The sequence below is a fragment of the Stenella coeruleoalba genome (genome assembly GCF_951394435.1).
Source record: "Stenella coeruleoalba genome assembly, chromosome: X".
NCBI classification, from domain to species: Eukaryota; Metazoa; Chordata; class Mammalia; order Artiodactyla; family Delphinidae; genus Stenella; species Stenella coeruleoalba.
Window position 1 is genome coordinate 49,745,318 of NC_137152.1, and position 27,816 is coordinate 49,773,133.

At 45.5% G+C, this 27,816-nt stretch overlaps 1 protein-coding gene across 1 annotated transcript in view; it reads left to right on the top strand.

Annotated features, from left to right (window-relative positions):
- MSN (moesin) overlaps nt 1-27,816 on the top strand; it is a 68,021-nt gene that overhangs the window by 24,387 nt on the left and 15,818 nt on the right. Inside the window, exons 3-4 of the mRNA XM_079910650.1 lie at nt 18,405-18,488; nt 27,504-27,599. Of these exons, the coding sequence (XP_079766776.1) occupies nt 18,405-18,488; nt 27,504-27,599 (180 nt within the window). The remainder of the gene's footprint in view (nt 1-18,404; nt 18,489-27,503; nt 27,600-27,816) is intronic.

Genomic DNA, 27,816 nt, shown 5'->3' on the forward strand with positions numbered 1-27,816 from the left:
GTTGGTTACTGACTAACCAAACCACATTGACTCCTTCTGGTGTGTACTTGGTGTCATAGTCACTGGGGGTTAGAATTAGAATTGTATCCTTCTTGGAGGGGAAAGAACCCGATAGATGATGCTCTCCTCCAGCTCACTGTTCCTGTGTAAGACTTAGCTTTTCATCTCAGATGGCCCCAAATCTGATAAGTAAGCAGCTCCTGTTGATGGTAATTAGGGAGATTTGAAAACAAAATCACAAAAGTCCAAAGCTGTGTTCAACAGGGGATTCTGGAGCAGGGGCTGATTCTTCCTGCTCCTCCCCGAACACTTCATCCCTGGCTTTGCTGAGCCTCCTAAAATCAATCCTGGCTTTTTGAGAAGGTGCCTCTTTTGTGTTCTTTCCAGACTGTGCTTGAACAGAAGGAATCCTGGGTACTTTTGGAATAAGATACAGAGACCGTTTGTTTTAGGGGTGATATTAGAGCATAGCTTTTACCCAGACAGGGAGGCATTCTCAGCTCTATCTGGAGCCCTTACATCCAGTGTTCTGGAGGTTTGCATTTTGTTAACTGTTGTGTGTTTCTGTGGGTATATGCCTATTTGGTCACCCATGCCCATTCTTGCCGAGTTCCTGGGAATCCTGTAATGGAGACAGTATGGTGCCAAGGCTGAGTCATTCTCCTGGAAAAGCCAGGATTATAAGAGGTGTTGTACTAGATCTGCTTTGGAATGCTTTCTCTTTTCTCCTCTGCTGTCCCCACCCTTCCCCAAACACACCTAGGACTGTAGATACCCACCCAACTCTAAGCTACTAGGCCTGGGAGACTCAACCACTGAGCTTTCTGAGGGGTGACCAGGGCTGTTACTCCTCTCCCCTTCCTTTCTGTCCCCAAAGCCCTATACCTCTATGCCCAAAAGTATAGAAGACTTGTGGAATGTGTAAAGATGTTTCTACCCTTAGGGACTGAAGCATGTTTGTGAATAGTCAGTGAGTGAGGCTAGCTTAAATGGTTTTAAGGCGACAATTAATGGTGAGCATTGCAAGTAGAGTTGCCTCAGGTTTTTCTCCTGACTTCTTTGGGCCAGTGTCTGGTCGGCATTGTTCAAGGTGACTTGAGAGAAAGGAAGATGGTAGCCATAAGATAAATTAAGTGGGCCAATTATGTAGAATTATTTTCTTTTTTAAAAAAATTTATTTATTTTTGGCTGCGTTGGGTCTTCGTTGCTGCACGTGGGCTTTCTCTAGTTGTGGCGAGCGGGGGCTACTCTTTGTTGTGGTGCATGGGCTTCTCATTGTGGTGGCTTCTCTTGTTGTGGAGCACAGGCTCTAGGCACGTGGGCTTCAGTAGTTGTGGCACGTGGGCTCAGTAGTTGTGGCATGCAGGCTCAGTAGTTGTGGCTTGTGGGCTCTAGAGTGCAGGCTCAGTAGTTGTGGTGCACGGGCTTAGTTGCTCTGGCATGTGGGATCTTCCTGGACCAGGGCTTGAACCTGTGTCTGCTGTATTGGCAGGCGGATTCTTAACCACTGTGCCACCAGGGAAGCCCCTGTAGAATTATTTTCAACCATTATTTATAGCTGCATGACCTTGGGTAAGGTATTTAACCTTGTGAATCTTAGTTTTCCATCTTTAAAATGGAGATAAAAAATGACCCCCACTTCCTTGGAATTTATGAGAGAGAAAAGAGCGCATGAGCATGAAAGTATACCTAGAAGGGTGCCTGGCATATTGAAGGTGCTTGATAAAAGCCCCTTTTCTCTTAATTTCTTTCATTGTATTTTGCCGTCTTTAAGTATTTGAGATCAAAGAATTTTAGTACCCTAGTTAGGCTTTTCCTCTAATTTGTAAATGGGCTCCCTGCACTGCACTACCTTCCACTGCAGCCCGTTGAGGGGAAACAGTCCAAGAATTTGTGTGGGTGAATCTGTTGCTCTGTGAAGAAGAACCCCAGCTCTGGGGAGTCTTGAAAGTCCCAAGATGAGGGAGTTGGGTATTATGAGACCCAGGTTAGACAGGATGGTTTTGGAATGGGAAGAAGAGAGAATGTTCAGAGGAGACAATGGTTAGAGGAACCCTTACTCAAGAAAGCAAAACAGTTTGTGAAATCATTGGGTCCCCACCCCTTTGCAGAAGCTAGGCAGCCATAGCTGAGGCCCACCCCAAGCCCTTGCTGTGCTGGTAGCTTTCACTTCCTGCGTGTGTGTGTGTGTGTGTGTGTGTGTGTGTGTGTGTGTGTGTGGTAGGGTAGTGTGCAGGGGGATCTTAGTCTGGTCACCCTTCCAGGTCTATCCGTGGGTAGACAGGTTTTCCATATGGACTGAAAGTGGGTTGTAGTAGGATCCCTCAAGATCTGGAGAGTGGTTCCCCCAAAGTTTGTGGAAGCTAGGGTAGGGAGTGCTCATTAAGCTAAGCTGGTACCTCAGTGTGGCTGTGTGGAATAGAACCAGCTTCCTACCTTATCTTGTATACTAGGCCACCTTGTCTGGCTTTGTCTTCAGGGATTTCTGTCTCTGCCTGTGGCATGCCTCTCCCCCACATCTGATGAGCTGGTGTTTAATACTGTGATGGTGGAAAGCTCTCTAATGTATTTTCTTCTGATTTCTGGCAAGAGGGTCAGAGAGCTGGGAAAGGAGGACTTGATACTTAACTTTGTACTTTTGGGAGGGATTTCACATATTGTATATTTTCCTATGGCATTTGAAGGGCCTACACTCTGTGTCCTTGTACAGGCTATTTGTCTACCTGGAATACCATGAGCTTCCCTTTCCCTTTAACATCTTTTTCCTGTGAAAATATTATTTGTCATTCAGGACAGGTCTGCTCTTTCTCTAGAAACCTGCCCTCCTGCCTTCTCCATTATGGCCTGGGTGCCCCTTTATGTTTCCACAGTTTCCTCTGATTACCTCTATCACTGCTCTTGCTGTACAGCACGGTAATTCCCCATGAACTTGCAACTCCTCCCCAACAAAAACACTCTCACACACTTGCTCACTCACTTTCACAATGCACATTTGCAAGCATTAGAATCATCTCAAGGCCTGGTCCATAGTGGTGTGTGAAGCAAGCATGTATATATATGTGACTGTGTCAGGGGTAGAGGTCCTTTCTGAAAAACCTGAGGTAGGTAAGAGGTGGCCCTGTTTGCTTTTCTAGGTCTTATTAGAATTGTAGGTACAATTTTAGGACTCACTTTGGATTGTGGAACAATATCTATAGCCTGGGCCATAAGAGAGGCTGCCAGGTAATTTCTATAGAGATTCTGGTGGGCCTCTTTCCTGCTGCTATGGAAAGAAACTAAACCAAAGTTAGGGTGTGGGCGCTTCTTACCCTACCCGAAGAACTCTGATGTGTGTATGTGTTGGGAGTGAGTGGTTTCATGCATGCTCAGCCTTACCATTAGGGGATACAAAGATTGTAAGTTTCTGGTGGTAGGGGTGCTAAAAACCCTGGTATTGTTGGTTAGATGGGTTAAACAGTTTTTACTGGTCTCAGTAAATTAGTAGCTGAGCTTGTGGTTTGGAGGGCAAGATGTGGCTTTATCAGCTCAAAAAATACAGAGCCAGCATTTAAAGAAGTTATGTTAATCTACATAGGGACCAAAATTAATAAGCTGGATGTCATGTCCCTGTTCTCTTACTGACTGCCCCCCTCACCCTGCCCTAGGACTTTTCCAAAACAATCATAGATCCACAGAGCTCAAGGACATTATTTGGGCTCTCTATACCTCTGCTTCCAGGAAGGTTACCGTGACAAAAATGAAGACTGTGGCTACAAACAGAGATACCTAGGGCAGGTGTGATGCCAGATGCCACTCTTCAGCCTTCAGCACATCCACTGGAGGCAGGTGCTAAGAGTTGGTATTTTCTTAAGGCCTATATGACAAACCTTGTTCCTTGATGGGGGCAAGAGTTAGATTGGGCTGCAAGATTAGGTGTCAGAGAGCAGCAGGCTGGTTGGGACTGGGGACGACTTGTTTAGGGGTAGTCAGTCAAGGTCTCCCATATAAATCTAGCCTGGGATTATGCTGCACTGAAGGTCTGCACTTAGTGAGGCAGTGCTGTGGAATGGCATCTGCCTTCTGATTTCTCACCCTGGATGAATGAGGAGGCCCTCCCTGAATATTCAGATGGAATGTTCAACTGCATTCTTTGCTACTTATAGTCTGGGAAGGGAAGACAAGGGGGGATCCAGGGCGTCAGCTGGTCAGAGAGGAGTGAAGGGAACTTGAACAATGAGTGGGCTCAGACTGTGGTACCCCCTCACCATCCCTTCCTCTGATCTTGTTGGGGGAGCTGTTCCTATTGGACTGAAGTCATTTTCTTTTATCCAGTGGCCAAAGCCACTCTAGGCCCATTAAGACCCTGTGCAAATCATGTTGCTTTAGCAGAAATGCTGATACTGGCATCTAAAACCCATGTGTAGTGAGACTTCAGTGATGTTTGGGAGCCTTTAAAAAATACGTTTACTGTATTTTTGCATCTCCTGGTTCATTAATCAAGGAAGAGCATTGGCATGTTTTCTTTCAGTTTCCAAATATAGGAGAAGTTGCCAATTTGTGTTTTCTCAGAAAATTCATTTTTCCAGAAGTACTTTGGACCATCACTATCTTTCTCTAGGCATGGGTCCTCCAGTGTGGAAGGTGCTCCAGTGGTTAGCTGGTCACCCTTCCTGTCCCTGTCTGTGAAACTGGGAGATTACTGCAGATTTTTCAGCTTGATCAAGCAGGTTACTCTAGCTCCCTCCCCAGTCAAGGAACGCCTCTTCCAGGGAGGGGAAGTGTGGTAATGACATTATCTTTCCCCAGGCAGCCACGTGTTCTCTGAGAACAGGATGTGGGGAGGGCTGGGGCCCAGTCACAGGGTATGGGGGCGGGCACGGGAAAGTGGGCTGGTAGTGTGGCCATGTGGGTTGGTGCCTGCCTCCTTGGCTTTGAGAGGCATGAAGAGCCCCTCTATTCTCGAGTGTTAACTCGTGTACACCCACCCACCCATGGCATGTCTGTGTTCTTACTCTAAGAAAGAACTGTAAACACCTGTGAATGAGGCCCAGCTCTTCAGGTTGGAGAAACTCAGTGGCAAGAAGTGGGTGGGCCCAGGCTGCCCGCTGTATCAGCCCATGCCTTGTGACTCCTCCAGCCATAGGCCATTTTGGCAAGGTTTTGTCCGGGGAGCTGTACCCCAGTAGAGAATGGGGTTGTTTTGTTGCTTATCCCCAGGCCCCAGTCACTCCCCTCTGAACAGATGGCTGCCTAGAACACTAAGGTGATTTGCATGTTCAGTTTCCTTTCAGGCCCCATCCTCTTCTTTTCCCCGCCCCCACTACTTCTTCTGGGGACCTTTGGAGATGTGCTGCCTGGGGTGGGGAAAAGAGGATGTAGCTAGCTTCCTGTGCAAGGGAGGGTGGGGCGCCCGCCTTCCTGCCTGTCTGCCCACCCGACCAGCTGACAGCGCTTGAGGAACTGACTGTAGAGTTAAGTTCAGAGTCATCAGAGGCAAAGGGGCTTTCTGGGCATAGGGATGAGGCTTTGCTCTTGTTGGTCTCTCATCACAGTTCTCCACCACGAGGATTGCTGGGCTCCCTTTTCCTAGAATCACAAGGCAAAAAAGGGCTTTTAGAGACTAACTGGTCCAATCACCTCATACCATAGATGGGTAAACTGAGCCCCAGGGAGTCTTTAAGTCCTCTAAGGAATCAGCAGAGTTAAGATGAGTAGATTTTTACAGGGTTAGAACTGGAGCTCCCTCCCTTCCCCCAAGCTGCTAGTCCAGTGGTTTGCAAACTGTATTTGGCCAAGCTGCCTGGGGAGCTGTAGCCATCCTTCGACCAGAACAATTCTACTTTTATGTACTTTATATCCTGAAATTTCATGAGATTTTCTGTTTGGGAGAATGAAGAGGCAGGAAGCTGCTTAAAAAAGTAATAAAACTGAAAACCACTGATCAAGACCTACCCAGTACAGTTAGGGACACTCCAACCTAGAGGGGGAAGGGACTATCTCAAGGTTACTGGTCCACTGTTTTTGGCTGGTTGCTTCCAACTAATGGTGTGGCTCCCTCCACTAGAAGAAAGACTGTTCCCACCCTGTGCTGCCTTGGTCTTCTCCCATCCCAAGGAGAGCCCCTCTTGTAGCACCCTGAGACAGAGCTAGAGGCCAGAGGCCACTAGGTTTCTTGGATGAAATAAATGATAGCAAGTAAGCCTTTGGAAGGACTCTCTTGCAACCTTAAATAAGAGAAACTTGGAAGGGCAAAGAACAGTGTACTTGCTAGTAGTCGAGGAGACCTGGGTTCTAGTCCTGTCTCCTTCACACTTGAGCAAATTGCCATTTACCTCACTGAGCTTCCATTTTTCCTGTCTATAAAATGGTGCTCATCTCTGCTCTGCCTTTCATACAGAGTTGAGTTCAGTGAGAGAATGCATGTGGACAGTGTCTTTTAAAGTGTAAAGCACTGTGCACATGGGGTTAGGATTTTTATTGTATAAGGGTGAGCCAGAGGTCCTGGATTGGATAATGAGGTTGCAGGAGAAAGGAACTAAAATGTATCAAACATCTAATACATGCTAGGTGCCAAGCCAGGTCCTTTCTTATGAGTAAAGGAGATAATCCTGTCCTCACAACAATCTGTGAGGTAGGCATTGTTACTCCCATTTTACTTTCAGGAAAACTGATGCTTCAAGAGATCTAGGGACTTGCAGCGCCCCCAGGGCTTCCTTCCAGGACCCACACTCTCCATCATGTATTTGTAAAGAGACCTTAAGAAAGTGCTGTGGTTTCCTTTGGGGCTTTCCAACCCCATTCCCTGCTCCACTCCAGCCTCTCTCCTCTGGTGGGGATGAAACTGTCTCTTGTTGCCTTCATGTCTTAGTCCTGGGCTCTTTACCTCTTGCTTTCCTTGGTGGTACACCAGGTGCACTTAGGTGCCCTTTGGGTGTTAGTTGATGGAGGAGCCCTTTGGGTCAGCTCCCTTTTTGTTGATGAGGGCTTCCTACTGCCCTGGGGTGCTGGTAGCAAGAGCCTGGGATTTGTTGCTAGTTGGACAGACCTGGTTCTTGGCCAAGATCATGCAACTAAAGGATGGCAGTTGCTTCTGTTCATTGAGATCAGTTTCCTCATTTGTAAAATGGGCCTAAAGGTGGCTTACTTCATGTGTGTTTCATGTGCTGGTAAATGTTTCACAACAAACTCTCTGGTGAAGCCATGATTTGAACTGTTTACTAATCCCTGTGGTGTAAATACTCTCACCATGGCCAATTTCAAACTACCAATACAAGGGCTTTGAAGGAGGAGTTGTACGGAGTGGCACATGATCAGCTCTAGTACGAGCTGGTTCCAGTGCACTGTTATTAATCACACCTATTTTAGAGTCCCAGGCTCACTCCCACCCTCAATCTGTTCACATCTATATGCAAATGCAAGACCCTCTCACCATGTTTTTTCTGTTCCCCAAGTTCCCAGAGCATCCAGGAAAGAGAGAGTATCATTTAAGGTCTGCTTCTTGCCTAAAAGTTCTCCCAAGAGAAAGTGTTTAAGGGGCAGAGAACTTGACAAGATTTTGATTGGGGCCCTAATTAGAGTATTATTATTATTATTATTTTGCGCGGTACGCGGGCCTCTCACTGTTGTGGTCTCTCCCGTTGCGCTCTGGACGCGCAGGCTCAGCGGCCATGGCTCACAGGCCCAGTCGCTCCGCGGCATGTGGGATCTTCCCGGACCGGGGCACAAACCGTATCCCCTGCATCGGCAGGCGGATTCTCAACCACTGTGCCACCGGGGAAGCCCCTAATTAGAGTATTTTGATCAATGTGTTTTGGCTGCTGAGGTATTTGCACCAGTTGTTTCCTCCCACTGTCTAATTCTTAACTAGATGGGAAGATAATGGAAGGCTCTGGACAGTGGCCTGAGGGTATGGTCATATCAGAAAGCACTTAGCTGTCTTCCTTTTTTTTGGCTGAGCTGGGTCTTCCGAAGCGGGCTTTTCTGTAGCTGCAGCCTGCAGGTTTAGTTGCCCGGGGGCATGTGGGATCTTAGTTCCCCGACCAGGAATGGAACCCCATGTCCCCTGCATTGGAAGGCAGATTCTTAACCACTGGGCCACCAGGGAAGTCCTGCACTTAGCTTTCTGATTGGAATTCCAAAGCTTTCTCCTCCCTCTTCTGCCTGCAGAGCATCCTCTGCTGGGTTCTAACCTAAAGGTTCCTGCCATGAGGATCTCTGGGCCAGGAAGCATTTTGGAGGACCGGAGCTCTGGTCTGACCTCTCATTTCATCTCAACAGCATCTGTGCCAGGTGATGTTTCTTTAAACTTCCCAGAGGGTAAGAATCACTTGGGACAAAGCTACTGCTTCCCAAGCTCCTCCTCTGGAGAGTCTGTTTCAGTAAGCTTGGAGTGGAGTCCAGGTATCTGGGTTTTTAAACTAGTGCCCCAAATGATTCCCAACAGTTAAGTTTGGGAAACACCACATTACCACTGCACAACTGTCTGCCAGGTGGATGTCATTATGCCCATTTTACAGATAGGATGATTGAGAGATCATGACTTGTTATTGGCAGAGATGGATGCTGCCCTCAGGTTTTTAGACTACAAATTTATGTTCCTGCTACAAGAGAGAAATTGCTTTAGTATATAATAGTGTCTGTGGTGGTGGGAAGTGATGATACTAGGTAGGGAGGGGCAAGGATAATTCCTGCCCTACTTTACAAATAAAGAGACCAGGTTGCAGAGGGCTTTGGAGGCAGTAGCAGGACTGACTGCATTCCTGATCTTTTGTGGAGGTGAACTGCATTCAACTCTGGAGAGCCATTCACTAGGCTAACGGGCCTAGATGTCCCTGTAGTTACTGCTCTCTACTTGGCTTTGTTTCCCTTCCATCAAGCATCCCTCTGGCCATATTAACACCAGCACATGAGAGGCTGTATTCCATTCCAGAGGTTCCCAAACCTGGCTGGGCCTTGGAATCATCTGAAGCTCTTAACTTCTGGTGCCCAGGCCCTGCTTCTTACATAATAATAAATCATGATCTCTGTGGATGAAGCCAGGGAATCTGTATTTTAAAAAGTTTGTGATTTTTCTGGATAACAGCTGAAGGACTTTGGACGTCTTAGTGTGTTGTGTTGAAGGGTTGGGAACTTGTATATATTGATGGGACATGTTTGGAGAAAATGGCAAGGCAGAGCCTAGAACGAGGAAAGAAAATCAGGCAGCCTTTAAAAGGACAAGGTAGCATAGGTGCTCTGTTGTATTCTGCCTCCCCTCAGGGCTCTGCTTCTTGGGGGAAATCCCCATCCCTCCCAAGAGAGAAAACATTTAAAATAATGCAAGGATATGTGTGTGTCTACCTGATGTGCATGGCTTCAAACTGTGTAACCAAGTAGAAATCTAATCACATTTTTAGAGTTTGCCCCTACAGTCAAAGAGTCCTTTATGCTAGGAGGGTTCTCTGGAGGTCTTCTTGGGCAATCCATAGCCCTTAGGTGCAGTTGAACAGGTTTTTGTTTTAAATCATTTCAGAGAGGTAGAATATTTGTAATAATATGGCTTAAAAAGGAGGGGTTAGTAATCATCACATTCTACTTATGATATACCAAGTACTTTCATGTCTGTTATTTTAACTTAAATCTCCCAGTAACCCTGTTGTGAGGTTGATGTTATTAGACCCATTTTATATATTAGAAAACTGAGTTTCAGAAAGAGGAAGGTCAGAGAGACTCCAGAACCTCTTTCTGCTATACCATGATTTGTTCCTCAAAGAACTGAGACCATTATTTCTGGGACGAGGGCTGCAATTTTGTGAGTTCCCCAGATACCAGGTTTGGCTGTTGGCTTACCAGCAACATTGGCAGGAAGCTGACCTTAGCTTAGCTCTGGGGTTGAAAACAGAGCTGCTTTTTTTTTTTCAATTTTTATTGGAGTATAGTTGATTTACAATGTTATGTTAGTTTCAGGTGTACAGCAAAGTGAATCAGTCATACATATACATATATCCACTCTTTTTTAGATTCTTTTCCCATATAGGTCACTACAGAGTATTGAGTAGAGTTCCCTGTGCTATACAGTAGGTCCTTATTCGTTATCTATTTTATATGTAGTAGTGTATATATGCCAATCCCAATCTCCCAATTTATCCCTTCCTCCCTTTCCCCGCTGGTAACCATAAGTTTAGAAAACAGCTTTTTGATTTACCCTGGAAGCCTCCCCTTTCTCCTGCATAGTTGACTGATCCTGGCTTCAGCAATTTTAATACCGAGGAGCACAGGACAGGGCAGAAATCCCATGAGTAATGGATGGAACCCAAGCTGAGGCTTAGATCATCTCCAGTGCCTTTCAGAGCTGGGATGCTGGAGGTCGCTGTGATGTGTTCTTGAGCACAGAAAGTAGAGCCCTCTTCTGGTGCTCTGGGCAGAACTGGTGTCTCCAGGCAGCTGCAAATGGTCTGTGTTTCCAGTCTATAAATACTTCCTGTGAAACTTGTAGGCAGGAAGCTGGGTCAAGCAGGAAACTGATGCTAGAGACTGAAGCCCAGCTGGGTGGGGCCCCAGAGAGGGGCTTAACCCATTTGAGAGACTTATTTTATTAATGATGGGCCCTCTTTCCTTTTATTTCGGCAGCTTCAAAGTTTTATGAGAATTGAAGAATCTGTTGTTCTTGGCTATCTAGATATAAATCCGTTCCTCAAATTCCCTGCCTCTTTCCTTGCTGTGTCGTCTCCACCCTCTCTGTACCTCCCCGCCCTGTCCCAACCTCCAGCTTGGCTGTGACTGCTGCCAGGGACCTTCCCAATCAGTTGCTATCCAAGTTTTTGCAAAAGAAAATATCCTAGAAACAAGGGATCTTTGAGTTTCCTTCCATGCTGTTATAAAAGGTTTAGTCTCCCTAGAATGGGTGATGGTGAATGTATCAGAGCCTGAAAGTTAGGCTTGCCCTCTGTCATAAACTAGACTTCCATTCGGTGTCAGCTTGGAGTTTTTCATGGAAGCAAGCTGGTCCTGCCTCCTCCACATAGTCTTTCCAGCTCAACAGCCTGACATGTCTCCTGTTTTCCAAGTGCTAGGATGTTTCTATTGCTTATTATGGCCAGTGGTTCAAGAGCCAGATTTTTAATCCTTGCTCTCACACTGTCCAGCAGCTGTGTGACCCTGGGCCAGTGCTTCCCCTTCCTTGGACCTCAGTTTCCCGAGCTGTATATTGCAGAGTTTGAATCAAGTGATCTCTAAGGTTCCTTTCAGGTCAGATAGTTGGGGATTCTGGATTATTTATTCTTTTGGAGAATAAGGATGAGAAGTTCAGAAGGGTTTATTCTGGAGGTGCCAGATGAGATTCTAGGATGAGTGGATTGAAATCTTGAGGAAATTTAAAGAGGAATGGCTATGCTAAGGAGCTTGTGGGGCAGTCCCCTGTGCCTTGGAAAGAGAGATGTGCTGGGGTGGGGGATAGGGGAGTGGGTGGTGTTTGCTCCTGGGATATGGTTTGTATGAGCTGATTTTGAAAATAAGTCCTGGAGTTAGGTATAAATGGTGAGGAACTAGTTTCCTTCCTGACCTTCATGTGTTGAGAAGAAGAGGGGGAATCTACCTTAGTCTGAGTTTGAGCAAAAGACTGTGCAATTAAGGCTGAATTAATGGGGAAGCTGTAGCTTACTAAGGTAACCTCACTGTTTCTGACCTTTGACCTTTTCAGCTTTGTCCTCTGTCCTGAGCTCTCCTCCTATAGTGACAATGTAGTTATATTTTCATTGCTAAGAGGGGTTAGTTTTGTTTGGGGTTACTCCTCTAAGTATATGATAACTGGAGGAGTAACACCCAGTATCCGATATGCCCTTGTCTCCCAGTTGAAATGCTTCTCAGGGAGCTTTTGGAAGGCAGGACTGGGACAAAGCAAGTGAAAGGGGACCGTTGTCTCCCATGCCCTTTGCAGCAGTTGGAGTGATTAAAGAATTACTGCTGACCCATTAAAGGTATGGGTGTGCATGGGGTTGGGTGTGGTCTCCTTTCTAGAACCTACTGGGAAAAAGCACAGGCATAGGAAGGGTTAACCCTAGGCAGGTCTTGCCAGCTGTATTAAGGGTCTGGAAATGGGCAGGAAGAGGTCAGAACAGATAACTGTACCAGGTACCACTTCCAAGTCCACAGGGAAGAGACTGAGTTGCCGGGAAGTGAGTCAGTGGAGGAGGAGGAGGGGAAGGGGGAGGGGGAGAATGCCTCCTAGGCTAGAGATTCAAAGCAACCCTTGTTTTACCCCTTATGGAAAACAGCTGCTTGAGGCAGTGCTGTCATCCCAAGAGGCAAGGCAGACCAGGCCCTGCCCTGCCCTGCCCTGCCCTGGCCCCAGTTCTGGAAGCAGGAAGTGGTGGGTGCTAGAGCCTAAATAATGGGGATAGGCAGTTTGAGTGACACTGTGGTGACTGCTCTCTGCCCAGGGAAGAGACTGAAGTTCTGGGGTTACCCTGGTAGGGCTTGTCCTGCCTCTGGCCACCCTCCTACACATACCTTTGCCTTCTCCATAGCAGCAGTGCCACTGAAAGCCCAGAGGAGTTGGGCCTTTGAAGAGAATGGTGGGGTGGCAGGTGAGGGGTGATGTCATTGAGCTCAGCCCCGACTGGGCTGACTCATAAGCTCTGCCCTGGCAAGGGGGCCTTCCCAAGCAGTGCTTCCCAGATGTGCCCAGGCTTCCTATGCTAAAGTGTTTGGGCCTTAGCCAAAATAGCTGCCAAGGCGGTGTCTGAAGTCAGCAGTGAAATCAGCGTTACTGGAGAGGTAGGTGGAGTCAAGGATGGTGCTCTGGGAATGTCCAGAAGACTTGTCTTCACCACTTGCTGGCTGAGTAAATGTGGTTTCAGTGATGTTGAGTGAGACTGTGAGTGAAGGGGCTTGGCACATAGTTGCTATACAGTAAGTGTTCATTTCCATCCTTCTGTTACCTGCCTTTATGCTCGTCAGTTTCCTTATCCATGGTGTGAGGCTGGTAATGCCATTTGCCTTCTGTTTACAGGTCCATGCTTCAGACAAGCCACTTGTGATTATTTGACTCTCTCTGCTTTGTCCTCTATCTCCCCCAAATTCCTTTCCAGGAAAGAGCCATCTTGTAGTTCAGTGACAGGGGTGAGTAAGAGGAAACTTTGCCCTGATCTCACTGTGGCCCAGCTACTGCTCATCTGGGTGCTCCTGGCCCTAGGGAAAGAGAGGTTCCCTTATTTGAAGCTGGCCAGGTCCAGAGAGCAAAGTACCCCAGCTGTTGCAACCAAGGCAGAGGTAGCATGTGGCCTGGTTATTTTGTTTCTTAGGCCAGCCAACTGGGGACACAGGAGAGATCCCAGTTTGTTGAGGGCTTTGGATGACAGACCACTGACATGGGCTTGTTAGTGTCCAATGAAAGGCTTGGTGTGGGAAGTGTCTGTGTTCAATTGTTCAATAAATAACAGTGGATTTATTGTTCTTGCACTAGGGGTGGGAGGGCTAGGGTGTATGAGAGGGTGTCACCCCCCCACCACACCCAGACTTTTTTTGTTCCTTAAACTCTAAATGTTCTCCAGAGACACAGTTTTCAAGGACAGGCTTAGACAGGGCGTTAGTTCTCTGTTGGGGACCACATCTTGAAATGCTACTCCACCCAGGCCAGCTCCTCCACTCCTGCTGAGCTGAGGGCCTGCCTGGGAACTTTCTGCTGACTTTGGAGGCTTTATTTTCAAGTTCTTGCCTCTCAAACTAGACTGCCCTCTTCTCCTCATTGAGATTGAAGAGGCCAGGCCCAAAAGGAAGGCAGTGGGTGCCCACTAGGGTGAGCATCCAGTGGGCCCTGTGTGGCAGTGGGTCTGGGCCTGCAGCTCCTTGTACACATTTGAGTCTCAGATTACTCTTATGGAAAACAAGGGATATTCTTTGATCAACACTCCTGCCCTATACCTATCACCTTCAACCCCAGTCATGCTATTACCCTTACTACCCCCTACCTCTGACACACAGAAAAAAAGGAGAACACAGACCCATGACCCTGTCTTCATGACTCACATTTTCTTCTGAGTTAAGTGATGGCAAGAAGAGAAGTCCCTTTGTGTTTGCTTTTCTTTCCAGTTTTTTTAAACCTAAGATTATTTGTCTCCACAGTGAAGTTCAGGGAACCACAGGCTGCTTTCCCTCGAGAAGCAGCCACAGTGGAATGACAGAAACTCTGAGCAGAGATTCTAGAGAAGTAGGTTCCAGTTTGGTTTCAGCTGGACAGCTTCAGATTTGAGGAGAGCCCTTGTTCTGGGGCGATGCTCTATTAGGAGGGAGGAAGCTGTACAGTACTAGCCTCTCTGACATGCTTATTCCTAACCCAGGCTGAGTTCTTTTCTACCAGTTGATTTATTTAAGAAACATTTATTTACCAAATATTTAAGTTAAATATTTGGACTTGTGGGCCAGCCCTTGAAGATGATAGATTGGTATGACCTGTGATTGACATGATCTGCAAGAGACACTGAATTTCCTTTGAAAATTCTTCCCAGTAGTGTGAATTAAAGGGAACTCTTGGGACTTCCTTGGTGGTCCAGTGGTAAAGAATCCGCCTTCCAATGCAGGGGACACGGGTTTGATCCCTGGTCAGGGAACTAAGATCCCACATGCCGCGGGGCAACTGAGCCCATGTGCCACAACTACTGAGCCCCCTCACCTCAACTAGAGAGCCTGTGTGCCGCAAACTACAGAGCTCATGCACTCTGGAACCCACACGCCACAACTACAGAGCCCACGCACCCTGGAGCCTGCACGCCACAACTAGAGATAGAAAATTCACACGCCACAACTAGAGAAAAGCCCGTGCACCGCAATGAAAGATCCTGCATGCCCCAACGAAGATCCCGCGTGCTGCAACTAAGACCCAACACAGCCAAAAATAAATAAAATAAATAAATAAATAATAAATCTTAAAAAAAAAATAAAGAGAACTCCTAGCTGTGGAATGTTCCCTAGAGCCCCACCCCTTTCCTCGGTGTCCTCCCTGGGTGCTTTCTTCTAAAAAGCCCTGTTCTGATTCTGCCCCACCCTGCTCAGAACCTTCAGGGTGGCTGGCCACTCTCAACAGGATTAAGGCCCAGCTTTCTAGCATATTCTTCAAGGCCTTCCACCTACCTTCCTGGCCTCTCTGCCCACTCTTCACCTTGCAGGCCTCATTTACCCTGGAGGAGACCTGCATGCTTTTTTTTTTTTAATTACAAATGTGTTTTTTTTATTCAAACAGAAAGTCACAAAAATTATAATCATCCTCATCAGTTCACTCAGTCCCATGTAATTAATTTTTTTTCATCTTGATCTTTTGTTAGTACTTTTATGAATTAATCAGTTTTCCATTAGAGTTCTGAAAATGCTTATTCATTCAGTTCAGCAGTATAGACCTGCATGCTTTTATCTCTGTCTCCTTTTGGGCCATTGCACGTGTTTCTTTCTCTACCTAGGGCATTTGTATGCTCTTCCCCCCAATTCCCACCCTCTCCCTTTTTCAAAATCCAGGTTATCCTTAGAGACCAGTGCAAATACCACTTTGAACTATGGTTCCGTATTTCCACAAAATGTTTCTTCTGTTCTGGTATGGCACTTCTCAGGGTTTCCCTTGTATATTATAATTTTGCTGTTAATTCAGTAAGTACCTTGGGGTCAGGGACTGGTCCTGTAGCTCTACTGCAACCATAGTTCTTTAAACATACTATTCCATTAATATTGGGTAAACTGAAATAAATTTATAGGAAGCTCCTTAACCTGGAGTCCTTGAGCCTCTGTGAAGTCCATGGGTATAATTTGAAGTGGGAAGGATCTATGAAGTTGGATGGAGGAAAATTACATATTTGTTTTCACTAACCTCTCACTGAAATTTAGCCCCTCTTTCAATTATGAATGTAGGCCAAAAAAAAAAGTTAGTACCTATGACTTTGTCACCAGTGGAAATCTAAGATACTTTTGTATCACGATTTACTTATTATAGATTTCTCAAAATATCATTTATGCCGAAGACAAAGTTGAAATTACAGTAGTAATAATTAATAAGACCCAGTGTTAGGTAAATATATAATATAATAAAGAAGTACATATTAAACTTTGATAACTATTTCAGTATAATTGGTCTCTTTGTATCTACTTTATTTCATGCATTTACAAATATTCTGAGAAGGAAGTCCATAGACCACACTAAACTGCTTGGCAAGGTCCATGGCACAAAAATGTCAAGATGTAAAATGTTCCCACCTCTGATTCTGTATACTATGTTATATCTATCTCTTATATCCCCTTGCTTAGTACTGTTCATTTAGCCAGTATCTTGTGAGTACCCACTGAGTCTTGGATACTAGAGAGGTAACTCTAATTAAGACAGAAACCTTGAGGTGAGAATGAAATTTCTCAGTGCACTAAAAGGGCCACTGTCCCTTTTCTACTCTTCCCTATCCCTATCAAGTCATTGGTGTTTTGAGGGCTCACCTGACTCAGCTCAAGGGTGATTTAAGGCTAGATGTTGAGGCCAAATTCCAGCCCTTTGGGCCTCATTCTCCCTACCTTATGAGGGCCTATTCTATGGAGGTCACTGTATTGGCAGGAAGCCTAGGTAACACTGAGTCAAAGTGGCTAACCCTGCCCGTTGTCTCCCACTGGGGTACTTGCCTTACTTGTTCCTGCCTTCATGGCCTTTCCTGTCCCATTGTCAATCCTGAAATAGATTTCCTCCTTGGCTCCCTGGTGAGATTTATTTACAAAATTGTTCCCCAGGCCTAGTCCTCATCAGAATTGTTTAGCTGGCAAAATTGCTGTCTGGCCCTCTCTTCCCTGCTAGCTGACCCCTGTGCTCAGGAAGGGCCCATAGGTGTCAAAGACTGATAAGGCCTTATGTCTTACCCACTCCGTGGGGATTTGCATCTTTGACAATTCTATTTTTAGTTCCCTCCCAATAGTATAAGTAATATGTGAGCATCTTAGAAAATGTAGATTAGTTTTTTTTTTAATTTAAAGAAGGGAGAATGCTCTCATAAGATCACTACCCAAAAACCAAGACTGACTAACACTTGGGTATGGTTCCAATAACCTCTGTATGCATACTTTTTACAAAGTTGAGCTCATGAAATCTTGTTGCTTAGTCTTCCTTACTTAATATTACTGAAGTATTTGCCTTGGGCATGAAATAGTCTTTATGAATATTTTATATGACCATGTAACAAGCCATCTTGTGGCTATACCATATAGGTTACTTAAGCAAAATGTCCAACAACAACAAAGAACACTTAATCTTTGATTTCTTTTAATGGAGACTTTTACACTTTGGTGTAAGAGGAGTTTGGCGTATTGGTTTAAATTGTGAGGCTTGGACTTAGATCTGAATTCAAACCCTGTCTTCCCCACTTACTAGTGATGTGACTTTAGGCAAATATCTAAGTCTTCATCCCCACTGTGGAGATAATACTCTCTACTTCACAGGGTGATTGTTGATATTAAATGGGGTAGTGCATATAAAGTGCCTAGTGAGTAATAAGTCTGCATACATGAAAGCTGCTGCTTATTATTGCTATTAATACTATTACCACCACCACCAAGCTTTCAGCCAAAGGAACATATCTCTATTGATGAAATTTCAGCTATCATTGACTTTGGCTAGGGGATCTCTTCTTAAAGGTAGAGGGTACTTTTTCTAGTGCCTGTGAAATACTGTGTGTTTCCATCTGGGCCTGTCCCTATTCCTTTTCTCTCTGCTGACTTGGCTTTGGGAAGTCAAGCACCTCTGTGCTGCCCACACCTATCTCTGTTGAGGCCCCTTTCCTATCTTGAGCCTAGGGAGACCAGTGAGACATAAATACAGGAAGTGTTAACAATGTAAGTCAGTATATAGAACCATAGAAGTCAGCACTGAAATGGTTGTTGGAGATTGCCTAGTGTAACTGACAACCTCCACCCCCTGCACTCCTGCCCTTGCACAGATGAGGGGAACTAAGGCCCAGGAAGGGGATAAGACTTATCCAAGGTTGTGGAGTGAACCAGTTATGATGCTAGGCTTAGAATGCAGTGTTCTTTATCCTGCCCTTAACTTGCCTCTGCAAAGATCAGTGCTGTAGATAATCCAGGCTATAGATCAGAGGTGGGGAGAGAACGCTGTGGGCTTGCAGCTGGCTGGTGTAGGTGGAAGAAGTACAGTCAACACTTGTTTCCTCTTGATAGTAGGTTGATTTGCATTCATTTGTTTGCCCCTTGGTAAGCATTGCCCTGTAGCTCTGGGGTTTTTTGTCTTCAGTAAACTGGTTGGGAGCAGGGGCTAGGTTATTGTTTGTTAAAATAGTCTCCCTTCCTTCACACCAGTATCTAAATGTCTTAGGTTCTTGCATCTTAGTTCCCTCTCCTGTGGTTGAACAGAGACTTGTCCCAGGCTCTGCTGAGCATAGAGCCAGAAAACTAACTTGCCTCCTTTGATCTCATCCTAGATCAATGTGCGTGTGACCACCATGGACGCAGAGCTGGAATTTGCCATTCAGCCCAACACCACTGGCAAGCAGCTGTTTGACCAGGTAAGGGAGGGACTTGTTGCTCCTTAGCCCCCCACTTCTCCCAATAGCTTCCACCATAATACCCACTTTTGGGGAATCTCTTCTACTCACTCCTCCAGGATAGGTCAAAACAAAGGCTGGCCTCAGCCTTAATAACAAAGGAGGCAAAGTTTAACTTTGGCAGCCTACACCTTGATGGCCCCGATTAATCCTATCCTTGGTGCTGAACATGGGAGAAAAGAGAAGTGAGTAGGATATGACTGTGCTAGATGCTTTTAAAATGTCAGCATGCAAAGCCTTTCTCTCAACTCTGAAAGATGTAAGTGATCTCTATTTTGATGATGACGCTCAGAAATTAAATAACTTAATTGCACTCAGCTGGTATCTGGCTGGTATTTGAACCCCATGTTCTTGTCACTACAACATGGCCTCTGTCACATTGTTTTTTCTTCCTAGTAGAAGGAAACCAACATATTCTCCCTGAAGTAGTGTGCTCTATGTACATTTCCCTCAAGGAATATTGGGACTTAGGATACCACTGGGGGTGATGAATGCAATAAGAGGATACCTCAGCTCCTGTAATCATGCCATGGAGATGATGCTGAAGTGGTCATTCCCATCTCCAATCCAAGGGGTGTTCCTTTGCTGTGAATCATCATTGTCAAAAGGGATGTGCTATATAATAGGCAGGTGGGGGCCACAGAATCTGTTAGCATTCAAAGACCCTCCAGGGGCCAAAGGAGTGTGCCATCTGTGACCAGACTTCTAGGAGTAAAAATGGGTTCCCATTTCCAGAGATTGGAATCCCTCCAGGTGGGCCATTATCCTACTTCCACACCCGCCTCTGGTGAGGTGGGAGTCTAACATTGTCCTGGATGTTGGGACCGCATGTCCCCTTAATGGATTTTCCAGGCCCTCTTGCTTCCCTTCCTTTGCTCTCTGAGTACCTCTGCTGTCTGAGAGCTTACCCAGAGTTGGGAAAGGAAAGGAAGAAGGAGATTATATTCAAATGAGATCATTCTGTTACTATGAATACTCCTGACTGGTGAGGGGAGAGGATGGAGATGGGGATGGTGCAAGGCTGTTTTCCATTCAGATCTCTATGTAAAAGGAAGGAAAATATGCCTAGAAATGTGAGGACAGCTTGGGCATGTCTCCTGAGTCCCTGATGTCATGTGGTAGAGTGGGAAAATTGTTGTCTATGGCTATTACAGATGAAAGTTAACATTTGTCCAGGGCTTACAGTATGTCAGGTACTGTGACAGACATTTTGTGTACCATATCATTTGACTATCACAAGGCCCAATGAATGCAGGAATTAGTACTGGCCCCATTTTACAGATGGGGAAACAAAACTAGGCCTTGGGAAAATTATTGAACCTTTCTGGGTTGGTAGTCTCATTCCTCTCCTGGCCCTGCCCCCCAAAAGTGGGTCTAATACCTACCTCAAAGGCTTTTTGTGAGGTTATGAAAGAGTATGTTATTTGTATCTCACTTGCTACTCAGAAAACTTGTTACGGTGGTTTATAATTATACAAAAGGATAAATTAGAAATAGGAGAGAAAGGCAATAAGAAAATATAAATAGAGAAGTGAGTGTTATGTGAAGCATCTGGCATGTAGTAGAGATGTAATAAATGATAGCTTCCAAATGCTGTGACACTTCTTGTCTCATTAATCAGCTAGAGTTGGGAGATGGGCTTGAAGATCCTCAGCATATCTAACTTTGGATCTAGCTAGAACTTGCTTCTTCTCTGGAGTTTGTTTTGTATCGAATGGTGAAAGGTAGTCATTGATATTTAATTTACAAAAGACAAATTAGTCAGAGGAACATTTAAACACACATTTACTACAATTAATGTGCTGACATTCACATAGTTCACAAGTGATTACAATGCTAGTCTGGAATGACTGAATGCATTTTGATTACATTAAGGTTTTGCATTCTCCCTTTGCATGCAGGTTTTATACTGGAAAGCTTTTCAAGGGACAGCCTGGTGAAGTCGAAAGGGCACTGGATAGAAAGTTGGAAATTTGGAGCCTTAGGCCTGGCTCTACCACTAACTCTCCTGATACCTTACACAAAACTTTCCCCTCTTTGGGCCTCAGTTTCCCCATCTGTACACTGTCTAACTGATATCTCAAATCTGGTTATCTCTCAGAAATTTATCTGTGGCATTTATTTCTGTATTCCATATCTTTTCTTTCCCATTTCTAACCCCACTATTTGGATTTCAGATGACCCCTTTCTGTAAAAAGGAGGGAAATGCTTCACTTGAGTATGATCTGTAATTGGCATATGCCAGTGGGTGGGGAGGGGAAGGATACCTGGTGAGGGGACAGCTCTTCCTAGATAGGCTTCTACTGTCTCTGGGACAAAAGGGAGAAGGTGTCCATACCATAGGTAGGCTGTTGGGCCCTTTGCTTCAGACAGCAGTATCATTCTGGGCAGCATCTGTAGAGAGGAGAGTATCAGCCAATGTGGATTTTATAGTCCAGCTGGGTACCAGAGACTCCCTTGGCCTCTACCCAGACGCCTTCCCAGAGCCCTGGTTCTATATCCCACCTCTCTCAAACAAATGACACTGTTCCCTGCCTTCAACACTGGGGGCTTTGTCCATTTGCATTGGAGGGCGTTGCTGTGGAGGGTGAAGAAGGCATAATTTAGAGCCTAGAGCAGAAAAATACTTGAACAAAGGGGTTTGTTAACTTTGAAAAGCCACAGGGCCGGATAGTTCTTTGTTAGTGTTGGTTTGGTTTGCGTACTGTGGGTGTGGTTCTGAGGGAAACCCAGTTGGTAGGGAGCCCTGGCCAGATTGATGTGCTAGTTCTGAAAGCTACTGCTTCCCCAAAAAAGCCCTTGAGAGACTTGAATCTTTCATACTGGTTGGGGAGAGGAAAGGGAGGAAACCCGGAAATTCATGATTTCCCACCAGGAAGATAAGTGTTGTTTTGAGAAATATGATTTAGTGAGCACCTACTATGGACTAACCTTGTTTGAATCCTTGTAGTGACCCTGCCTATGAGAGGTGAAAAAACACACTCTAGGTTATGTAGTTAGTAAATTGTGATACAGAGTTTCAAATATAGCTCTGACTGTAAAACTATACTTTTCCCTACTGTGCTACTCTGTTTGGGGTGAACGAGCCTGTTTAGCTTGGAGAAGACTCAAGAGAAGATGTATTCTCTGTCTTGAGATCACTGAGGGGCTGTTGTAGGAAGGAGGGGGCAGTCATGTTCTGTGAGGTCAGAAGGAGCAGAGCTGGGATCCCATAGGTGAAAGCTACAGGAAAAAAAAATTTCAACTCTGGCACAGAATTGAGCATCTGGCACTCTCGGGACCAAGGCCGGTCTGGATGGAAATCCTCAGAGATGCGTGTTCACAGGCCACTGGGGCATTTGATCTCTTCCCTTCTTCCCTCTCTCTAAGTTGATGAGGCATAAGGAGGGAAGTCCATTCTGTCTGACCTTTGAGATCCATCATTCAGGGAGATCAGGGGCCGAGAAGGAAGGAGCTGGACTCCTTGGGAGGAATTGACAGAAGCTCTGGGGCCATCCTGGAATCCAGCAGTTGTCTGGCTGATGACCAGAGAGGAAGCTGACTGGAGAGGAAGCACCCTCCTTGGCACCAGCGATAAATAACAGGCAACAATGGGAAGCCATAGCTTGAGGAGTTACAAGGCCTGGTGGGAAAGGGAAGTGGGGCCCATAGTTCTTCCCGTTTGCTTTTGTTCCTTCTTGTGAGTGTGTTCACAGCTAGGGAGGAGAGAGAACACATTTTGTTACAGCGATTTTGTTACTTAGCCCCATTTCTAAAGCGTGAGGTTCTTCCGAGGGCTCTTGATTACCTAGGTGCCACTAAGGGGCAGTGCTGCCATAATAAGTTCCACTTTAAGAACCCTCTGCCTGGCTCCTCCTCAGCCGTGGTCTCTAGCTCTAGCTCTATTCTAGCTCTACCTGCCCCCTCCACTTAAGGTTTTGAGCTCTAGAAGAGAGGTGAAATCTCAGAGCATCCATCCATTCATTCATCTGTTCATTGACTGATTCAGTATTGACTGAAGGTCTACTGTGTCTCTAGGAGAATCTCTAGACCTATCAAACACCATCTCTGTCCTTAAGGAACTTGGAGTTACTCACCTATGGAAACAGAGAAAAGTACATGCAACTCTCCTCTCACATTGAATGAAACAAACACCCTTGAGGCTCAGGTTGTATATAGAGGTGGTATATAGAGCATGGGATTTGGTGTCAGCCTTGGGTTCAAATTCTGTCCTGCTATTCAGCCGTATGACCTTGGACGGCTTGTTTAGCCTCTTAGGACTTTACTTTCCTCAGTAAAATAGTAATCACACTAATCTTAGAGATTTTGTAGTCTTATTTAATCCTCGAGTAAGTAAAGTGCCTGGTGCATAGCAGGCATTCTAATGTTGCTTATTCTTGTTAAGGGCTAAATAAGTGGGTGGAATTTCCCCTGGGAGTTCAGATAAGGGAGCCATGAAATCAGGATGCTTTTCTGGCTTAGTGAAAGCCTTAGGATTTGTCGACTCTGCATTGAAGGCAGCAATCCCTTCTTCTCTTTTTTACCATTTTTGTTTTATAAAATAACTAATATCTATTATTATAATAATAGTATCCCCATCTTATAGATGATGAACTGAGGCTTGGAGAGGGGAAAATACCTGTTTAAGGTCAGATAGCTAGGAAGTAGTATAGTGGCTTGAACCAAAGCTTATAGCAAAGCATAGCAATTGCAATCTTTTGTCAGCTGTGTCCTCTGTGACCTCCTCTTTATTTGCCTGTTTCCATTCTAAGAACAAAGTTTGGTCCCTAAACTTAGAACCCTAGCCGAACGGGTTCTGTGTTACAGAGCAGGTGGCCACTTGGGCACAGGCAGTGTGGGGTAGCAGAAGCAGCGATGGTGGCAGCCCTCCTGGAATTTTCCAGTTGTGCACTGATTTGCTTTCAGGTGGGTGGCTGATGCAGCTGCTGCCAAGCCTGTAATGGGATCTCAGTGGGCCTCAGGTGTTTGGGCATTGGTGCAGTTTTGCACATAATTTCTCATGCAGTTTTCCTCTTGAGGCCCAAGCCTTGCTTCCCAATCCTGCTCTGGACTTCTGAAGTGACTGCTTATGTCACTAGTTTATTTACTCAGATAGATGCATAAGGGATATGAGGAGGGGGGCTTTGGTTTCCAGAATTGACCTAATCTCCTCTCCCCTCCCCAGACCTCAGACGTAAGTAGCCTTCACATGCAAAAGAGAGGCAAAAGGGAGTTCTTGCTTACATCCAGATGCTCCTGGTAATTAGTGAGGATTTTCTCAGAGGCAAATCTCTTTCCCTCACTGGACCCCAGTTTTCTAGTCTATATGCTGCTTGGATCCTGCAATGCTCCAGTCTGTTTGGGGGGTTTCTATTGTGTGGCTGAATAGAATCCACAGCCAGTGTCTTACAAACTGAAGTCCTAGTCCCTCTAGGTGAATGTGGCAGGTTCCAGGAGGTACACAGAGCCGTGGGATGGATGTGATTTAGTATCTTGGCGCATCAGTTTTACTTGTAGATAATATCTATTTCATTATTAAAACATGGATATTTAAGGAGTAGAAAGTAAAATTTGCACAAATGATTAAGGTTAAACCTTCAGGCTTCAAAAAAATTGTGGCTTGCAGCCATCTTCTTGTATCTCACGCTGCCACCCCCACCCCACCCCACCCCCGTCCCCGGGGTATATGCATTCATTATCTTCTGCTGCTTAAGGATTTCTTCCATGGCAGCTTTGAGAAATACTAGCTCAGGCCAGATGAGCTGGCTCTCTGGAATCAAAGGGAGCAAAGAAAGACATTTTTTCTCAGGGATGCAGCCATTTCTCAGAGTGGAATGGTAAGGACCCGTCACTGGAGCCACAGATGTTGTTCCTGGAACTGGGACCTAGATACTCTTTCCCACTAGAAAATGAGGTTTCTGTTTCCTCTGGAGTAAGGTCTCAGCTGGAGGCAAAGCTGGAAGCAAGCTAAGCTTGGCCTCATTTCCATATTTCAGGACTTTGAAATGGGGCCAAGAGTTGCCTGATCAAATGATTCCCAGCACCCTGTGGACCTTAATTGGAGTTTTCCTTATAGCCTGGGGTCCGGGGGTCATCTGTTTTATCCTTTGTTCTTTTTCAGTCTTGATTCTGACTTCAGACCATATTTCCTTCCCCCAACACCCTCACTTCCTCACTTTAGGACTTCAGTGGAGGCTAAGAGACATTGCTCATCTCTCCAAGCCCTACAGCCTAAGGAAGTGGAAAATTTATATGCATCTGATTTCTCTGTATTCATAAGGGAAGAGGCAGTGCTCAGAGAGATTAAAATGCCTTGCTGATCCTGAAATCTTTCTTTAGATATCGCTTTAGCTATTACTTTATCCTCAGAGATACTCTAGATCCTGGAACTGTTTTGGCTCCCATGATCCTCTTCTCATCACACCCCTACCCATCCCACTAGTGAAACAGACAACATGGTGCAAGAAGAGGCTAAGGAACTTACTCCTGGGACCTGTGGGACTGGCTGTGTAGTCCGTGCCTTCCTCATTTCCTTTTAGTTCTGGGGTCTCTGAGCCTCTACAGCTGTGCCATTGGTACAGACAAAAACCAGTTGCTGCCCTACTAGTTCTGTTCCCAGTCTGCCCTGCCGTGACCTAGCATCCTGGCCCTAGTGGTCCATCTTCAACATCTTCAGTGGGTCCCTTTCTCTCTTGGGGCTGAATCGTTTCTTGGAACTTATTTCTTTCCACCAACTGTACCTTGGTACATTATTATTTTGCAGCCTTGTGAAAAACCATTAGAATTGTTAATTAGGCCCTATCTTAGATATAGGATAAGAGGTGCTTTAAAAAAATCTTTCCTGTCCACATCCTCTCCCTCTGTCCTCTGCAAAAAAGCCAAAATCACATTTCAACATGACTACTTTGTTGTCATCTAAAACCTGGTAATTCCTACTGCCTATTGACTTAGACTCAAGGACTCACCTTGTCATTGAATCCTGGAAGTCTTTTGATCTTTCCTCATACCCTGCACCTTCCTTCATTTATTTTTTCTAAGCATGTTCCTAGTTACCCAAGTTGGCAAGAGGTAGGTGGGAAATGGGGTTGTATTTCTTGGTCATTTACAAATAACCTAATTAGTAGAATGGTAGAACTTGAGAGCAGAAAGAGGTCATTTAAGCCACACCATTTGTAGTAGATGGGGAAGCTGGATAGATGAGGAAGCTGAGGCCCACAGAGGGAAATATGCTACCTTAAGATCATACAGCAAATTGGAGACAGAATTGAGACTTCCACTGAGGTTTTCTGATACCTGATTCAAGCTAGAAAGGGAGGGGTGATCACCATGCATACCCTGGTGAGCTCACGAAGGTTAATGACCTCGGGATATGGCTTCTCTCCAAAGCTGTTGTTGACTGAGTCTAGTGGGAAAGCCAGGAACTATATCTAGATGCAGAGGTAGTCAAAGTTCATTGTCTGGCTGGGATATCTGGGCCAAAAGAGAGACAAGGGAGTTAGTCACTTGGGAACCCCGGGGCTTCTAAGATCCTTTGAGCCCTTGGCATTAGGAGATAGCATGCAAGAGAAAAGGGTATAGGTTTTGGAGTCATACAGTTAGGATTCTAGTCTAGGCTCTACAGTTTTAGACAGGTTGCCTCTCTAAGCCTTATTTTCCTCATTTATAAAATGGAGATAATAACTATCTCATGGTTGTTCAGTGTTTGATACCTGGCACATAACAGGTACTTTAATAAACATGATCTACTTTTTCCTTGGGACCTCTGAAGCTCTAGATCGTAAGCTCTGGGAGTGACTATGGGGCCTGGCCTTGGATGTGTAGTGCAGACTTTGGATACAGTGCAGTGTGTGTGTGTGTGTGTGTGTGTGTGTGTGAGCGTGCGTGTGTGCGTTTTGAGGGGAGATACTGATTTATTCACAGGGAGGACATAAGCAACACTGGGTCCTTGTTACCTGTTTCTAAGTCCAGGTAAATTTCTTCACCTCAACCCCCCCCCCGGCACCCCCCCCACAATAGAAGAAAATATAAAGAAGACTCTGATGCCAGTGTGACCTCATTAGGATGTGGCTCAGCTTTATTGCCTCTATCCCCAGTGGTGGGCATGCTGGGTTTGAGCCACCGGCCAGAACTATTTACATGCTAATGTCGGGGACTGGAAAACAGACCCCATCTGTCTTCTCCTGGCTGGCCTCCCTTTCCTGCCCACTGCTCAGCCAAGATGCCCAGAACACCATGGGGCCCCTCAGCTACCACATTGAGGTGCTCACCCTGTTTCCACCCTCATTCCCACTCTCAACCTGTGTGAGTGGTAAAGGGGAATCATGACTGAACTCTAATCAGGATTGGAAAGAAGCATCTCAGCCCCTAGGCACAGCACAGCTTTGGGGTGTATAGATACCACAGTCCCTGCTCTGTCTCCTCAAACATTCTTTATTTGGACATTGTAAATAGGACTCAGTCTGAAGGGTGTGGGCATTATTCCTAGTTGCTAAACATAAAGAAGTAATCCAGGAGAACAAGATTCAGGATTTAAACCAACAGTTTTTACCTTCAGCTTTTAATCCATCCTGGGTGTGTGAAGCTGCAGGGCATAATTGAGGGGGCTGGTGGTGGTGGCAGAAAGCACTGGATTTGAATGGGTTTGGAGTCAAACAGACCTGACTCTGCTACTTACTAACTGAACCTTCACTTCTGAACCTTACTTTTATTATCTATAAAATTGGCCCAATTGTAATTATATCATAGGGCTATTGTGAACATTCAAGGAAATAATGGATATCAAGTTATTGGTGTGTGGTCGTGCTCATAAGTAATCGATCCAGTCCCTACCTCAGCGAAAGTACTTTGTTCAGAGAGATGTTGACATCGTTTCTTAGCTCCTGCCCAAGTATATTTTCTTGCCAGACCCTGGGACCATGTGAGCTCCACATTTCTGTCCTCTGTGCCTGGCACAAGGTAGGCATTCAACTAGTGGTTGTTTTGTGTTTTTTCTTTCAGGTGGTGAAAACTATCGGCCTGAGGGAAGTTTGGTTTTTTGGTCTGCAGTACCAGGACACTAAGGGTTTCTCTACTTGGCTAAAACTCAATAAGAAGGTAATTGCTTATCCCATCGTCAGGTTTGGAATTCACTCCTCTGCCAGATCTTTCTCAGGGGTGTAAAATGTGTTCGCTGGCAAATGCAGGGCATCTAGGGCTCAGTTTTTCATGAGTGAAAAATTCTGATCGACCACTAGATCAGAATAAGGGCAGACCTCTTGCTGTCTCCACTTGGACTCCTAACAGCGGGAATGGCCAGTGTCCAAGGAGGATG